At 48.1% G+C, this 18,212-nt stretch overlaps 1 protein-coding gene across 50 annotated transcripts in view; it reads right to left on the reverse strand.

The window, feature by feature from the left end:
• Positions 1-18,212, reverse strand: part of Cacna1c (calcium voltage-gated channel subunit alpha1 C) — a 733,897-nt gene that overhangs the window by 137,189 nt on the left and 578,496 nt on the right. For 31 of the 50 annotated variants that reach the window (XM_087182459.1, XM_087182482.1, XM_087182535.1 and 28 more), the window contains 2 exons: positions 9,176-9,250; positions 6,547-6,637 (listed from right to left, as the gene is read on the reverse strand). In XM_087182459.1, coding sequence (XP_087038585.1) covers positions 6,547-6,637; positions 9,176-9,250 — 166 coding nt within the window. The remainder of the gene's footprint in view (positions 1-6,546; positions 6,638-9,175; positions 9,251-18,212) is intronic. The other 19 variants (XM_087182545.1, XM_087182505.1, XM_087182566.1 and 16 more) reach the window with 2 other exon arrangements.

The raw sequence follows: 18,212 nt of genomic DNA on the forward strand, positions 1-18,212 counted from the left end.
CTATAGAGGTAGGGAAAGCCTTCCCTGCAGGAGGGAGGACTCCACCAAGAAAGCACAGCATGTTTTTCAGAAGCCAGGAGCCCTCCCAAAGCTGGGCTATGAATCGAAGACAAAACAAGCCAGTTGGAAATGGAATGACCACTTCATCCCCTCTCAGGAGCTTAAGAAGACAGCCGCAGGTTCTGAGGAGAAACCTGGAAGGGCGACAGTCAGGTGCAACCCAAAGATCTGTAGGCTTTGGGCAGAAGCACAGGGCAGCTGTTCAGGTGACAGTGCCTTGAAGGTTGTCCCAGGGGAAGGTGCTCTTTTGAAAAGTGGAAGCTTTAGGAAGACCCTGAGATCACCTAGTTTATATGGAGTCTAGGGGGAACTGGGAGGAGGCAGGGAGAAGAGGGCAAGAGAGACTTGAAATGAGAAGCATGGAGGAGGAGAGAGAGAAGGGGCAGGGGAGAGTAAGCGCTTGAAACAAAAATCTGAAGGCATGTGCCAGATTGGCTTTGGGGCTAAGAGGAGTGAACAAAGGTGAGACTGCAGGTAGAGTGGCAAGGCTTAGACGGATGAGCAGAAAGACAGAATGTGAGTGATAGATAATGAGCTAGCAGGAAGAGACCAGGAGCGATGGGAGAAAGCAGGAGAGAGGAGTTTGGGAGGTGGCTGCTGTAAGCTTGCATCGTCCCAGCCCAGCACAAAGTGAGCTGCCTCCTCACATAGCAAGAAAACACCAACCCCTCTCGTTATTTTTATTTAAAAAAATTAAACCAGAAGATGTGACAGGTGGCAAAGCCATCGTGCATAAGATAATTATATCTCTGGGGCACAGAGAATGAGATCCAAGTGCTTTTACTGCTATGAACCACTAGCTAATAACCTTTTCCCACCCCAACGGCTGCCAGCTACGGCACAAGGGTTTAATCACATGTTAACAGCAAGTGAGGGAGGGGCCGGGAGCCAGGGGCAGCATTTTTATTTAAAGCTACAATTTAATGGGGAAAACAAATGTTCTCCGGCTGCTAATTGGGTGATGGGAATCCAGGTTGCTCTCTTTTCCAGCACAGCTACGCCGAGCTGGGGACCTTCAGCATCTTCCCCAGGTTTACTTCTGGGCAGCTACTTCTCCTTGCTGTTAAATATAAGCCAAAGCAGGTGACCATGGCCTCTAGCCTTAAGACTTGGTCTCTGAGCCTGGCTTGGCCCCAGGGTTTCCTTCAGCCTGTCTTCTCTGGCACGTGCTTCAAGGCAGACCACACACGTCCATAAGTCTGGGTCACACTCAGTCCAACGAAGTCACAAGGAAAAGTAGGTTCTTAGAAACTCCCAGATCATCTGAGTGTTCCTATTTCCCGAAGAAGCAACTCTGGGACATGAGTTGGGGATGATCAGGGGTGGGGGTGACTGAAATAAGGTGCTAGTCACACACAGGGATTGACTATGGGTCCCTTATTGGGATTCGGGTCTCACCTAAGCAGGAGGAAACGGAAAAAGGGACTCTCTTGTCCACTTTTTTCTGAGTCCTGATGTCCAGGCCTGGACTCCATGTTTTTTTTTGTTTTTTTTTTTCCTGGACTCCATGTTTGAAGACATTTTTTCTTTTTGCTCTTTCAGGGGATTGTGAGCATAATTTTCAGTTCTCTGGGTTCAAAACATTCATCTCTTTTTCAGACCGGCACATTTTATGAGCACTGAGCAGAAACACCAGGGTCCATCACACACCTGACCTCGAGGAAGGTGGGTGTTGCTTGCATGGCCTTGTGTGGAGGTGCAGGGAACGCTAGGCTGTAGGGAGCTGGGCTTAGAACTGAAAGCTGAATGTCTGGATTCCTCTGTACTCCCTGTGTACAGGTGCAGCTAACTGAGGTCCCTACTTCAGGAAAACAGAGCAGCCCCTGCCGGCAGCCACCACACAGTGCTGGACAGCTGCTTGCACTGAAAGAAGGGTCAAGGAGCCGTGGGCACCTCGCAACCATCGCGGTTGATGGCGGTTTAGTCTGTGGAAAATGCTGGCTCCTACTGAGTTTTAAGAGGTCCAGATCGCCAAGAGTCCTCAGAACAGCAGGGGCCTCCAGGGGGTCCAAGCTCTAGTGGCACAGGTGCAATTTGCTCCGAAAACTTCTCGATTTCCCCACCATTATTATTCTGCTGAGGTGCAATTCCCACCTCAGCCTGTAAACCGACTCATGAAGAAGAGCAAGGAGGGGAGAAAGCTGGTAACTAACTTGAGACCTTCAGAATCCTCCACGGAGCTAGAACTGAAGTCCATTCACCCCAAGACCCTTGCTCTGCCTGAGCCAGGACAAACCTGCAAGACCATGATTTTCTTCCTTGGTTCCGAGGTTCAAAATGAGAGAAAAACCTAACACTCTTTTATGTCTGCTTACTCAGTTTGCACTGTCATTATTTGATAAATATTTGAATGTCTTGGGAGCTATTTATATTTTCAGCCTCTCTCTCCTTCTTCAGAGAATGAGCACCACATGTGTACTACCTGCTGTGTGAAACAGTGTGTCCTTAGATTGTCCCCAGTTTTCCTTTAACATAAGTCAGGGGCATGCAGTCATCATCCCCGCGGACGGCCCTGACTCAGCCTCTGGAATGCCCCACTTTCCTCAACAGCCCAGCTGCTGTTACTGGTAGGGCACATCCTGGACCTCATCACCACAGAGCACTGCTTCACCTGCTGCACGCTTAACTTGGTGGATCCACATGTCTACCTGAGCTTCCTTCCTGCTGTCTCTCCTGCTATTTCATGGAATCCGGCCTTTGCCCCACTGGGTCCTCTCAATCCCTCAGACTCTCCCAAGGCTCCCAAGCTAATTCCACACTTGACTTCTAGTGCTCAGCCTGACGCAGGTCACGTCCATGTGGGCCTCGATACCTGGTGGACTCCTCTATACCTCTGACTGGGCCTGTGTGGCTAAACCCACACAGTGGTTCAGCCTGCTGTCTGTTCTTAGTGCTCCCAGGCCTCAGAGTCTGCCAAACAGAAACATGGAATTGTTCTGTGAGGCCAACTCCACACTTAGGACGTCAGTCTGCACTGGAGCTTCAGTGCTGCCCAACAATCTCTCAGCGACTCCTTGGTGACACGCTGGGTTTGAATCTTCTGCTGCTATGACCCCTAACGGTGTGCTCTGTGATGGGATGATGGAGAGCATTTGGTGCAGTCTTCATCAGCGCTGGCTCCTGATTCCACACTCTCTGCAGAACCGTAGGCTCTGAGGACTAGAAGGGACCCTGGGGCCATGGGGGCCTCTGGTGTGCAATTTCTCAGCTGCAGAATGCTTTATCTATGATGACTCACATGGGGGTCCAGCGTGTCAGAGAGGGAGGCGGTCTTCTTCTGGAGCAATCCCTCAGGTAGCCTCCTGGCCCCTGGCTCCTGTTGAAGCCAAGGGTGGGTCAGCCCTTCTGCTTCCAGAGGGAGGGCTGAGCTCAGAGAGGTGCTCTGTCTAAGGCGCAGGGCTGGCTGGTGGCCGATGGGAACTGGACCAGGACTCCAGTGCCAGGTTTGTTTTCCATCTGTCAACGGCAGAGGGATCTCCTCCTTCCTGTGCATGCTCAGAGTCTCCACTTGTGTCTCTGAAGTCAGCCAGCACTCATTTCGCCTCCAGCTTCTATAGCCTTTTCCTTTCTTCTGGCTTCTTGACCTTGAAGAAGCCAGGCCTCCACTGGCCATTGCTGTCCTGTCTTCCTTACCCCTTCTCCTGGCCTTGCTTCTTTAGTGGGGGCCTGGCAAATTTTCACCCTCCTTCACGGAGACCGCCACCCCAGTCAGGGCGCCCTCACATCCTGAAGGGGAGAGCTCCAGACACTGGCAATCGACCTGCTCTTCCCCTCTCCTCATCCTAAGCCTTGCCTGAGGACCATCGCCTTGCACTGGGTAGCCATGATGGCCGCTTCAGGCACAGGCCTCCCGTCTTGGTAACATCAAAGCGATGCTTTAACAGTGCAGAAGTATCTGGGTGTGGTGGTACACACTTGTAATCCCAGCTACTCAGGAGGTTCATGAATTTCAGGCAAGCCTGGGGAACTTAGTGAGACTCTGTCTCAAAATAAAAAACAGAAAGGGCTGGGGATATAGCTCAGTGTGAAGGCCTTGGGTGTCCTGGGCCACAGGGGGAACCCCCCCCCCCCCAAGAATACAAAACTAACCCAATCCACCTCCCCACCCAGCTCCACATTCTTAAAAACCCTTCAACGACTTCCACTCTCGTATGATAAAGATCCAACTCATCAAGAGGACCGCGGTCTCCTGCACTGCACCCCCATAACCTGGCCATCCCCAAGGGCCTGGGAACACGCTGGTGCCTCTGACGGGAACATTTTTCCTTACTCTTTCCCTCAGTAATGTATGTTCACCCTTTAGTTCTCAGCTAAATCATCATTCCTCAAAGAAGCTTCCCCCAACTTGGCAGTCCAAATCAAGGCTATCCATTACTGACCCTACGTCGAATTTACATTTCCTTCTAAACACCTTTCCAAATTTGTAGTCTCTCATTTGTTTAGTGTCTCTTCCATATGACCTTGGCAGCTCCCACAGGGCAGTCAGGTTTCCCCGTGGCTCTGGGTCACTGTCACCCTGCGCCAGGCTAGGCATGCTGTCCCATGAAGCTTCCTCCCCTGGCTCCCGGTTGTGGCCCAAACTCCTGACACAGCATCGTCTGTTCCATTTGCTTGCTCCTCTTCTGTGTGTGTCCCCCAAGCTTCGCCCCTGGGCTCTTCTGTGCGCAAGGCTTGCCTTACAATCTCACTGACAGTTTCCCCACAGACAGCCTCACGTGTGTCTCCCCTATCCCTGCACCTTCCTAGCCACTGGGTGTCCGCGCAGGTCCTTCAGGCTGGCTCTGTTTCACATTTTACTTCAGCCCCATGAGCACTTTTTCTTTTCATACTTCGATGGCTCCTCCCTGTTCACCTCCCCAGCAAAGAATCAATGCAGTTCTTGTCTCTGCCCCCTTGGTCAAGCTGCCCTTCCTTCCCACCTCCTATAAGTCCTTGTCCTTCATTGTATTACACAAGAACTTAACTCAAAGCCTCACAAATGCTGGTTTCTCACTGTCTCCTCAACCCTCTGTTTCTCCCACCAGGAACATTGGCAGAGTCTTCTCCCACCATTGTCTGGGGTGGGATGGGAAGCCAGGGAGATGGGGAAGGACCCCATTTTATTAAGCACACATTATAATTCCAGCACTGTGATTGGGTATTTTATATGAGCAGAGTAGATGTGCCAGCATGGATATGCATAGGAACCACTTCAACTATTTCTCCAGAGCTCCCGGAGCCTACAGAGCACATCCTCAAGGAAGCAACGGATAGAACAGAGATTGCCAGCTCCCCTCCATGAGGATGATGATGTATCCGTTCCAACAGAGACTCAGGTGCTCTTGAAATGTACTGTCAAGTGACTTCTCTGTGCCAGCTCCCAGTCCCTCCTGGTCTGCACCCTGGGCCATACCCAAAAGCCAGGGTTGCAGGGGCTTCTCACCAACTCTGCTCCTGTTGCCCAGATAATAGAAAGACCTAGAACTCATGGACTTGAAGTCTTCCTGTGTGCTCTTCCCCAGTGTTGCTCTCTGGGGTACACTTCCAGAAACTCAAGTGCTTGTTTTGTATGATTCCGCAAGAAGAGAAGAGGGAAAAGTATTGGACTGCTGCTTAAAAAATGTAATTAGCATCATATTTTAACGACACGGTGACAATAATTGCTTCCCGACAATACTGAGACATCTGCGATACTGACTCCCTGGTGCCTCTGTCAGAGTTAGTGATACTGAAGTCCTCAGTGTCCCGAAAACAGGCCGTGAACTGGGCTCGCTCCTCAGCCCTGCTCCCCTTCCCCTCTTTTGGCTCGCAGGCCGTGCTCAGAGCTGCATTGCTATGCTCAGGTTAACCTGCATCACCTTCAAGAAACATCGAAGCCTGGGCTTTTTTGGGGAGAGACCATTGCAGCCTAGGTTAAGCACAAATGAAATTTTCTTTATTCAAGTAGCTTTTTAGGTATCTGTTTCCCTCCATTAGCAGGATAACTAAGAGCTGCACAGAAAGACCCACAAGTTTTCCTTCTAGCGGGATAGTTTCTTACCTGTTGCTTTCTTCCAGGATACATTTATCACAATGGAAAGAAGGGCCAGCTGGACCCAGTGAATCTAACCTAGCATCTCTCGTGAAAGGGGGTGGAAGGGCACAGGAAGAAACAGACCTCAGACCCCCTCCCCACATACTCTGCATTTTTCTGCTATCATGAAAAGAAACTGAGGGTCTCCCATTTGAAAAAGTACTGAACCGATGCCTGGATTCGATTTTCAAACTCATGCCACGTCTGGAGCCAAACTGTATCCCATGTCCTTCTTCCCCTTCTACAGGTGGCCACCTGACGTTCCTCCTCTTGCTACTAACGCTAACCCCTGCCCCTCCAGTGATGAACCAACCCACTCTACCTGCAGGAGGAAGCTCCCTGCCCGCCTCCCAGGACAGCCCCAGCGGCTGAAGCCAGCTTCCTTGCTACACCCTGGGAAGAGCCCGGGGCTGGGGTTTGCCGTGCCTACTCACGCCAGCCTCGCCCCACAGTTCTCTCCTTCGATGTCACCTCCGGCCACGTTTTCAGTGTTGACGGACTCGGTCTCACTCGTGGGCATGCTCACTGCAAGAAGCAAAGGGGTGAGGGCAAGGTGTTGAGGGTGGGGGAGAAGGGGAGCAGGAGAGCATTAGAGTGCCACGCACACGGTCCTGGAGCTTCGATCTGGCTGGGAGGAAGAAGCCTGAGGCTCTGCTGGCCCATCTGTGGGGCCCAGACCCTCGAACTATCCTGACCACGCCTGAGGGTTTTCTACTTGCTGCTTGCCCAGGGGAAGTTTGACTGCCGAGGACAACATGAACTAGCGGGAATGTGGGATGGGATCTGGTGATAAGGTCTCTTTACCTTATAGGACACATCTGGAAAAAACTGACCAATGAATTCTTTTCTCTACTCTCAACCCTGTGACAGCAGAAGAACTGTGGAAGCATCTACTGTCACTGCAGAAAGAGAGGCTTTCATGCACACTTTATCTCCCTCATTTCTTCCCACACACCAAATCGAACAGGCTCCTTCAGGATTAGGGTTCAGTTCTTTTTTTTGGCAAAAAGGGCTGCCTGTGTGCACTCTCAGATGGACTTTGAATATTTCCCCTTTTCCTGCAGTGCATCCTGCAACCCAAGTCAGTTATATGTAGGACTGTATCTGAAATGGCAAGCTTGAAAAGAATAGCCATTCCCAGAGCCACACACCGAGACCCATTCTAGCGCTATGGACATGAGGACTGGAGATGCCTGAGTGCGGAATCCACAAAATCCAGCTTAAAAATGTGGCATGAGAAGAGCTTAACATGAATCCTCCTCCTTGTCTAGCAATCCTGACATTCCAGTTGACTTGGGACATTGAAATCCGTCAGACGCAACTTGGTCCAGTCAACAGTCAGGCTGTCAAGGGAGCTGTGGGCTGGATTTCCACACCTGAGTGGGTCTTCTAGAGTGAGTGTAGAACCCAGCCTGGTGGTTTACGAAGGAGCCACTTTTAATTATTTATTTTTCTAAATAAGAGTTTAACTCAAAGAATTGTCGCTTTTGTCACTTTTCCTTTCAGTACCCCAAGTTCCTTAGTTTCGCCAGTGCTTGTTCTTTAGAGTGGCCTGGCCCAGCTCTCCTTCTGGAGGAGAACACCTCATCTGCTGAGAAGATCACCAGCCTGCAGGAGCCACAGGGTCTGCAGTTAGTGAAGGTGTGACATTTGGGGACAAGTCTCCACAGAGCTGCCACAGTCTAAGAAAAGATGTACTGGTTGTATAACGTTGATAGACATGGACTTTTGGGTGAAGACAGGCCAGGTGGGTGAGGAGAGACTGATTTCAAGAATAAAGAAGATACAAATAAGGGCCAGGGATTTAGCTCAGTGGTTTCGCTGCCTGCTGCGCAAGTGCAAGGACCCGAGCTCGATCCCCAGTACCACAAAAAAACAAAAGAAGATACAAATAAGAAGCCTATGATTTGCCACGTATTTGTTTTGGGGTTTTTTTTTTGGCACCAGGGATCAAACTCGGGTCCTTGCGGTTGCGCAGCAGGCAGCGAAACCACTGAGCTAAATCCCCGGCCCAGATTTGCCACATATTTATCACACGGGAGAGAACTCTCCAACTGAGACTGCTTTTTAATAAAGTTGGATAACAGTAAATCCCATGTCACAGATGTTTAGGGCTGGATGGGCCGCTATAAATCATCCTCTCACTTTGCAGGAGAGGACAGTAATGCTGAGAACAGGGCTGTGATGGCAAAGGTCACACAGTACATTTGGGCAGCACTTGGACCAGGGCACAAGTGTCAGGCTCCTTGCGCCATGCTCATCGTGACGTCACCAACTTCCTACTCTTTACCCTAGGAAAGGACAGCATCCCTATAGCCAAGCACGACTCCAGAAGCATAGCTGGAGGGTAGCAAATAGCCCAACTGTGGGGTTGTGAGCGAGCTGGTGGGACCAGACTTAGAGATGGTTTTAGCACTGGGAGCTGGGAAGACAGACTTCAGAGCTCACCAGGTTCCTTGTCCTATCCACGTGAAGGAAGAAGTCACACAACTGAGGCAGCTTCAGCCTTTCACTCCATCTCTAATCACCTCTGAACTCAGGGTCCTTTAACTTCCTAGATGTTATTATTGGAGGGCTGAGCTGCACGTAGAAAGCTGGCTGACTTTTTGACACCTGGCTCCAGAGTCTCTTCTGTGCTAGTGGAGTGTGACAGTGGTGCTGTTAGGCACAGAAAGACAATAACCTTAAGAATGGGAAGACCTGGGCCTTAGGAGTCACCACACCATCTTCTAAGTCAAGGCACTGGCCCTACCAGTGACGAGTTTGCTTTTACAATGACCTTGATCCTAGCCAGCACTATCCAAAGGAAGGGCTCCATGAAAGAATAGTTGCTACTGTCATACATTCTGACTTTAGACATAGAAAGAGACGATGAGGCAGTGTTGAGAGGGACAGGTTGCCACGCCCTCACGAAACACACAGGTACACACAAATACACGTACATATGTACATGTGCACACACACACACAACCACCACATCACAAGCTGTCAAGAGAAACACCCTCTCATCCAGACCACTAAATGCCAACACACACTAACACACACAGAGCACACGGACATTACCATGGGTTTCTGTGGAGTGACTAAACCAAGCAAACTTTCCTTTCTTCTGATCCAGCAAGCTCGCCTGAGCGCCTCCTTTCACAGACAAGATGGTCAGTGTCAAGAACCAGGAACAAGACATCAACAGAGAACATGCAGTCAGCCATGGGCAAAAGAGAGAAACAAGGAACTCAGCTTTCACATGAAACATCCATTTTCATCTCCAAAAATTTACAAAAGAAAATAAATCAATAAACCAAAATATATGAGAAAATACAACAAAATAGAACCAAAACCCCAAATCGCAGGAGTTAACGACACAAAACAAATAATAGACCCTGAGTAAAACGAATGATACACTCTAGTGGAGGTTTTGGCCCACACCGGTACATCTAATTAGTGACTTTGAGGAGAGGACTTCCTGGGAGGGGCTGTCACTCACCTCTGCCACCTGCTGAGGGAGGTGCCACTGTTAAAATTCAGCTGCAGTGCTGGCACCTGCCTGCACTCCCATCCGCCAGCCAGGTGACACGTCCTCTCCCCTACATGGGGCCATATTGCAAAACTCTAACCTCACTATTTACAACTGGATAATGTCACTCACAAGTGGAAAAACAACCCACTGATCTACTGCCCCTCCATCCAGCTCTACCATTAAGTTCCATTCAGTAAAGGCTCATCAAATGCTTCAGTTCTGATCCTTCCCAAAGAGTAATGTAGCTGATTTATTTTTCTTCTTACAAATGTTTATTCTCCTTTGAGCTATGTGTATTCAATTTATAAATGTTTTGAATGCATAGTCTATTTCACATTTTTTTCTTTTTCTAAAGAGATAATCTGAGTTTGCTGCAGGTATAGAACAGCTAATCTACTCTTGGTATCTACTTTTAATCAGTCTAAGGAGGCAAGAGAGATGTTAAGTTGTCCGCCACTGGGTACACTTTTGAGGCAGCTTATAAATAGGAGAGAAGAATTCGGTGTGCTGCTCCTGGGTCTGGGCTGTAGCTGGAGACAAAGCGGGTAAAGGAGAGCGTAAAGACACAAATCCTTTAAGAGAAGGGGATTCTGTATTCTGAAGGGACCTGGAGTTCCGGGTGTCCCAAGCCTCAGCTAATTCCTTAGCATGAGTGTTCTCTCATCCTGTCACTTCATTTGATAAGACTAGCATCGATGGCTCTGCTTTGAGTGCACAGTGGAGGGTGCTAGACTGGGTGATGCGTGTGGAGGAGCAGCAATGAATGGAGGTGGGAAATCAGCCACTACTCTAGTCCTGTTGGGGAACAGGCAAGTGACCCAATCGGCCCCAGGAAAGGGTGTGCAGGCACACGTATTAGGGCTCTCGCCTTCATCCTCTTCCCCTGGAACTCAGGTTATGGCCAAAGAACTTCCTGGAACGTTGCTCCTTAGTGAGAATTCTGAAGACTGGCACGTATTCAGAAGGGGTCAGACTTGTTTTTGATCTGTGTAAAGGGCCATGTCCCAAGCACACTCATTCTAAAAATACAAAGTGTGGAATAAATAAAAACTTTATAATCAGTACGGTGGCATTAAAAAAACCCCTCAAAAATCCTACGTGAAAGTAGCACTGAGAGTTGGAAACTGGGTGAGTGACTTGGTTCAAGTTTTCCTCCTAGAGAGATGTTTGTCTTAATTTGGACTGATGACAGCCCCTAAATGAGCACCACACTATGGACAAAGCTTTACTTGGACATGTGAAAGGGCAGAGGTAAGGCTGAAAGTCACCAAGCTTTTGTTGTTCTGGTTTGTGGGAGGCAACAAGAGCTGTGATCAGTGACCAAGAGCCCAGAACACCGAGACCCTCTGTACAGAAGCACTGTCTAATGTTTGGCTCTGACATCAAGTATCTCATCTTGCTCAATTTCAGAAATAACTGGATGAGAACTTTAAAAACAATAGGAAGAATGTGAATTAAATACATAGCCATTTAATATATCACTGAATTTGACCAGGGCTGGTCTTTCAAATGGGCAAAGTTGCAGCCACTTTATGCCAAGTGATGGCCTGCAGTGCCTCCATAAGATCTGTGCTGTCCATAACATCCCTGGCTGGAATGAACATCTCATCTGGAAAGAGCAGTGTGCTAACTCAGGTGTCTACTTGCTTGTGATAATTTGGGAGGAATAAAGTGGGGGTAAATGGAGTTTGTATTCCCATTATTAAGGGATTAAACAGCAATATCATAGATGATTCTTTAAGGGAAACTTCCAGAAAGTGGAATGTCTAGACTGTTGAAGTTTAGAATCATAAATGCTGGATACTCATTCTACAGATGAGATGAAAAGTCTGACCCTTCCTTTGGCCACTTAAATAGTGAGGAGGTAGGAAACGAAGGCAGAAAGATGGCAAGGAACCTAGGTGGCTGAGGGTACACGGTACATTTCTCCTAAAGGCAACTCACTCCAATGCCCTTGGGAGTGCAGCTTGCCTGCTCCTCTGCAGACATCAGCCCCGCCAACACATGGTGAATGTTGGTAGGTGAAAGCTGAGGAAGAAAGCTTTTTTCCTGATATCCTAATTTCACTGTCACCAGGTACTATGAACCAAATGTGGGTCTCTGGGATGCCCTGTCACCCAGTTTCTGATGAGAAGAGTGCAAAAACCAGAGAGAGAGAGAGAGAGAGAGAGAGAGAGAGAGAGAGAGAGAGAGGGAGGGACAGAAAGGGAGAGAGATATCTTTAAAAGAATTCAGGGCTCTTTCAGTATTATCATCAGTGGCTACAATGCATCGTATAGATGCTACCTTTCTCCCTCTCTCTCTCCTTTCCTTAACAGATAGGGTCTTGTCTTGTTGCCCAGGCTGGCCCTGAACTCTTGGGCTTAAGTGATCCTTTTGCTTCAGCCTCTCAAGTAGCTGAAAGCCACCTCACCCAGTTAGATTTCATCTTGCTAAACAACAGTTTACATGTTAGAATTCATGATTTCCTCTCCCCTCCCCAGAACGTCTACTCTTGGTGGCCACTCTTGGTTGAATGGTACTTAGTAGGACCATTTATGTGTCTCCAGAGAGGTGCACAGCTACGGTCTCTTCCCTAATCTGCTTAGAGAACAAGTATGTGGATACTGGAAGATTGTAAGGGGTCATTTTCTCCATGGGATAATCTCCTGAGACTAAAAGCCACACAAACCATTCTGGGAGAGGAGCCTTAGATCTAAGCCATTGTCAATATTAGCAGTCTCTGGTATATTTGGAATTTAAATCCTGTGTGGGTTTATTCACTAAAATATGGGAATCTACCACGAAACACCATGTGTGCTTGGAACTATGGTGCACAGCTCAGCTGCCCAGCCTTTCTGTAGCCATGGACAACAGAGAGAGTCGGGGCTCACAGCACATGATCCCCCTTTTTGCCCAAAAGAAATGATCTCTCTATAAGACCAATGACTCTCTCTCTTAGTAGTGCTTAAAATCAATCTCTAAGTGGTGGGTCTGCTGCAGGGTGGCAGTGTGTTCACACCTCACACTTTCCTTAAGTAGAAATTAGACTTTATTTGGCCACCATGATGCCAACATGACATAATATAAGGGTCCAAATATGGCCCCAAATCATCAAGCATGAATTAAAAAAACTTCCAGAGCTTGGGTTTCAATAAAGAAGAAAAAAGCCACTAAGGCTGTTTAGCAATAAATCCACAGAGGAAAGAGCAAAATCTTTGGCACTTCTTCCACTTCTCTCTCTTCCTTTTCATCTCTAGGGTTAGGAGGAGACACATGGAACACTGTGCACATATGCAGTCTCCATGCCCTGTCTCCAGCCTTCCTATGCATCACGATGGATGCAGAGGCATCAAAACAAAGCTCTGTGTGAGGGAATTAGCCATGAATTTTGAGAGAGATGAAGAAATGTGCCTCATTCTGAAAGGTTTGGTCACTCAAAACAGCTTCGACTTTGTCCCAGGGATGGAGCTTTGTGAGGTCCTCATGTGATGGTCACCAGGAATGCCTGGCCTCTCATGAGATTTGCTGAGAGAAGAGCCCAGTCTTTATTCTGCAGTGTGGCTGGCATCCAGCTATCCAAGGTCAGTGAACTTACCCACTAGTGCCAACATTTAACCTCCTCCCTTTGGGACAGGGTTGACAATGTCCCTGGCAGGAGATGGGTGTTGGAAGCCTAAGTTGGGAAGGCACTTCTCACCCAGCCAGAGCTTTCCCAGTGAGGCAGGATACCGTAAAGAGCCAGAGGCCTGCTAGTCCCAGTTGCCCTAGCTTGTGTGCATTCCGGATGGAACATATTCTTGCCATTCATGGGTACAGGTGCCAACTTTATCATATGTTTTGTCTATGAATGGTATAACTAGCACTTATCTTCTTAAACTAGTCAGAGTTACGGCTACTGAGCAAAGGAATGCCTAATTTCCTGCCTCACGGACCCTAATCTGGAATCCCAAACTCCCTATAATTTGGCTATCTGGTGTATATGTTGTGGGTTGAATTATGTGCCCTCCTGCCATCCAGAAATTAACAGGCTGATTTCCGAATCTCCTCGCCTCAAATGTGACTTTATTTGGAGGCAGCTCTTTAAGGAGATGATTAAAAATAAGGTCGTGAGAGTAGGTTAAGGCACCTAACATAACTGGTAACCTTAGAAGAAGAAATTTTGGCACAAACACCCACCAAGTGAAGGTCATATGAAGACAAGGGAGAAGACAGCCACCCACAAGCCAAGGACAGAGGCCTAGACCTGATCCTTTCCTCAGGGCCATCATAAGAAATCACCTTGGCCAACACCCTGATCTCAGACTTCCAGCCTCTAAACCTGTGAAGAAATTAACTTCTGTTAAGTCTATGGGACTTTGTTACACAGCAACAGTTGAGTAAGACACTCTCTGTCAACCTTACTTCCTGCAGAACTGCAACCAAGTCCAGTTGTCCTCATTGTCCCTCGAATGCGTCATCTTTATGCCAACTCTTGGCTTCTGTCCATGTGGCATAGTATACTATGACATTATTTATTATTATTTATTCTAAGAGCTCTTGCTAAGGCTAAAATGAAATAACACTGGTATAAGGTAAAATGGTAAGTGCTAATAAATATTTGCTAATATTGCTAACTAAATTTCAACTGTTTTTCTTAAAGTATGGTGTTACTTCACAAGTATTAGATTTGGCTCCCTGACTAAATGATAATGTTCTTCTCAAGGCCAGAGACTTTCTCTTAGAGTTCTCTGGAGTCCTTTTCTGGTCCTGTGGCACTCTAGTTACAACCCTTTATATCTCCATGGAGTTTTAAGGGTCCGAGATGGCCATCACCACTCTTGGCCCTTCTCTGGCCTGTCTTGCACTCAGGAGGCTGACCTTTGCACCCTGGGTCAGGGAGCTCTCCTCTGTAGGCTCCCATGGGGCTAGCCAATGGGAAGCACCGGCAAGTGTATGGGGGTCCCGGGGAGTGTGAGCTGGAGCTCACCCCCTGGCTTTTGCATATAGGGCTGTGTAGATTGGCTTCATCTTGCTGCCAAAGACGTCTTGCTCACCGTCTGTCTGGTCATGTGACCTTCTCTGCCTAGCTTTGCTCTTGGACTCTGGCCACTATTCCTTCTCTTTGTACCTTCTCGCTGGTAGTGGCAACAGCTCTCTACAGCAACCTGGAGTGCTGCACTGTCCCTTGCTCACTTCCTCAAACCCTGTCGGCATCTTTATCAAATTATCCTTAAATTGCCCTTAAATTCTCCTTAAATTGAGAGAACTTTGCTTTCTTTGAGGACCCTGACAGGTGGCAGGGCAGGCACCATTCCCCTCATTGACCACCATGCTGAAGGGAGAAGGCACATGGCAGAGGATGACTGACTGGTCTTGGGTCCAGAGCCCTCCCAGCCTCATCAGGCCAACTCTGGAATAGCTTTGCTCAAGTCTGTCTTTTCAGTGTGAGTGACTGATAAGAACTGGCGAGGCAGGGAATGACAGTTCTGCATGGCCCCTGGGCAGTATGGAGCTGGACACCGGTTCTGGTTACTGCCCCCAAGAGACTCTTGGGAGGAACTATGATACAACCCATCTGGTTTTCTTTAATCTTGAGAACAAACACCTTGAAAAGTTCTTCCTCACTGTCTATCTGTTTAACAGATTAAGCGCATGGCCACAGGTATCTCACATTGACAAGTAAAGAAGATCTTATAGGTCTTTCCTCTAATCGAAGCCAGGAATCTCCTTCTACTGGAAACACCAAGGACAGTCCTTGCCTCAGCCTGGTCCCTAAATAACTCACAAGCTATTGATAATTTCGGGTCTCATTTCTTTACCACCTAACTAATGAATTGAGCTTACTGATGAACTGAAGGGAAAGAAAGAGAGAGGGTAGAAAAGGAGAAAACTAGGTTGTAGAAGAGCCGAAGAAAGAGACAGTGAGAGAGAAAGAGAAAGAGAGAAAGCAAAAGGTATCCAGGGTCAAGGCAGCCTGCCTGGGTAGAAGGGTCACAGGGAAATGTGGCACCTGCTTCCAGAACCTTCTCAATCATTCCCTGTCAGCCCAGACCCAGCTTGGCTTCTTCCACATAAGCAATTAGAACTGGGTTGATTTTAAGCCATCACAAAGTAAATATAAAACAGGATTAAATATTAAGAAGCCAAACAAAGTGGCCTTATTAAAAAAGGCATAATATAAGCATGACATGCCAGCATTGTAATTATTATTACTGCTATAAACTGGGAGGAAGCATAATGCCGCCCTTGATCTGCAGCCATTATCCAAAGAAGAAAACTAGGGTTGTTGTGATCTCAGCAGGCCATAAACATCCAGTGCTTCCAAGCAGAAAAATTTCCCTCCCCATCATGGCAACACGGAGTCAGGCACCTCCGTTGTGACTGCAGGTTCAGGGAAGGTGAATGGAGGCCAGAGGGGTGGGGAAGGGAGATCAGCTGCCTCAGACAAACTTCTGAACTAGTGGCACACATCCCTCACCCTCCTTCCCCTGAACCCCACCTTCACTAGGGCTGACAGGGCAGTGTGCAATGTTCTCAGGCTCATGGTGGAAACAGGACGTCGATCACATAGGAGCCAGACACCCCAAGGGGAAGCACAGGTCATCTGCTGAAGGCTGACAGGTGTTCCTCGACAGGGATTATGATGGCTTTTCGGTTTCCTTTGGAAATCCAGCCTCTTCAGACACAGACTACTTTTAGGTGGGAGAGGGGACATTATTCTGTTCACAAGGGTTAGGAGTTGATGGTCACCCACGTGGTCTGATATGAAAGAGAAAGAATGGTGTGTGCCCCCAGCTAACCCTCTAGAACCAGAGTCAGCAATGTCTAACCGTCAATCCTGATTTGAAAGCCTTGTCTATGAAGTACATAATAGCAACACCAGTCATTTCTATCATCATCATGGCTCGGTGTTTTAATCACTCATCATGTACCAGCTGTTTCACGTACTTTAAATGACTTAACCCTATGAAGAGCTATTACATGTGCCCATGTTATAGATGGTAAAATGGAAGCTTAGAGAATTCAGTCACTTGTTCAAAGTAAGCAGCTACTAAGAGCTAGGATTTGAACCCAGGTGTCACCTCTTAGCTATAATTATATTGGATAAATTTATAATTTCCTTTCTTAATCATGAGGGCTGATGAGTGAGTCCTGAGGATGTGCTTGGGTCACCAAGAGGACAGAAGGCTCAGTGGTGGTCCAGGAGAGAAGTCCTTCACTTAATAATCCCACCTAGGGCCTCTTGCCATCATTTCTGGGCCTGATTTTGAATCCTGGTCCTGCCATTTTGGATCCATGTGGCCTTGGATATACTGTTTCACTCCTCTGTGGCTCAGTTTCCTCTTTGTAAATTGGAGGTCTTAATCAACCCGCATTGCATTCTAAGAAGAGGTCTGGAAGGTGGTTGGCCAGCCCTCATTTTATAGGTGACAGTGTAAGTCCAGAGAGGGTCACCAGTTCTTCCAAGGTCACACAGCTAGTCACTGGCAGACTTCTGAACCCCTTTCTACCACCCAGTGCTGGCTATTTTCTCACTGCCACTGACTCACACCATGGAAAGGCTGAAAGTCCAGCTTGGTCAGAAAGGCCTCAGAGCACACAGCTGAGCACAGAGCCTCCCCCCTGCCCTCTGGATTCCAAGAGTTCCACTGTGCATGGGGTTAGAACACGGTGCCCTCCTCTTTGTTATTTACAATAGCTATATGGAGCTCACGATTCACTTTCAGTTTTTCTTTTCCTGAGCTGTGTTCCCCTTCACTGCTTCCTGCTGCTCAGCATAATGCTGACCCGGGCCGGATTTTCTGCAGGAGGCACTCAGGGAGCCAGCAATACCTGAAGTGGGGACCCCTACGGGAAGCCATCCAGAGCAAGGAGCAATACTTCTCCAGAAGGGTCTCACCTTTGTCTTCCTTCCAGCATGCAAGTAAATTGGTGTCTTAAATTTCTTGGCTAGCTCCATTAATGGCATTTATGTGAAATGAGTCATTTTAGCTCCCAGCCCAAGCCCATGGTGCCTCTTCAGTGTCATAATTTCATGAACGAGTTCACAGGCAGCTGTCAGAATATCAATCAGTCTGCCCCCTTCTGGGCGAGTCCTTTAATTTCCTAACTGCCCGCTGGATGTTTGCAGTTGTGACTTTCCTCCTTCTTGCCCTGGTGTGGATGGAGTCCTTGGTCTATCTGGCTACTTTCTCTGCCCATTGAGTGGCCTAGTCCTTCAACAGTTCTTCAAGTTGGACAAAGAGCCAGAGAGGCAAAGCTTCCCTTCTCTCTGGGCCAGTCAGCCTCATTAAGACAGAGGTTCAGTGCTCAGGACAGTTAGGGGGTGGTCAGCCAAAGACAGAGTTCTGGGATGGCAAAGATCCTGGAACTCATGTTCTGTGACTCACAGAGAACGGTGGAAAAATCAGAAGGTTGAAATTAGGAAAGGCAGGGTATGGAGACCATATCATCATCTTCTCATACCTGAAGTCTGCTCACAAGTCTGTCCACAGTAGTTCTACAAGGCTGTTACATTAAAGGAGGAGCATGGGAATTGAGAGGACTTTGCTCTAATGGCACAAATGTGCCCAATATGCCCTGGCTGCCATGACAGCTTAGGTGTTGCTTATTATGGGAGGT

Source organism: Heterocephalus glaber, unplaced genomic scaffold, assembly GCF_053883595.1.
Source record: "Heterocephalus glaber isolate CG9 unplaced genomic scaffold, H.glaber_assembly_v1.0 deba00000281, whole genome shotgun sequence".
In the NCBI taxonomy this organism is placed as follows: domain Eukaryota; kingdom Metazoa; phylum Chordata; class Mammalia; order Rodentia; family Bathyergidae; genus Heterocephalus; species Heterocephalus glaber.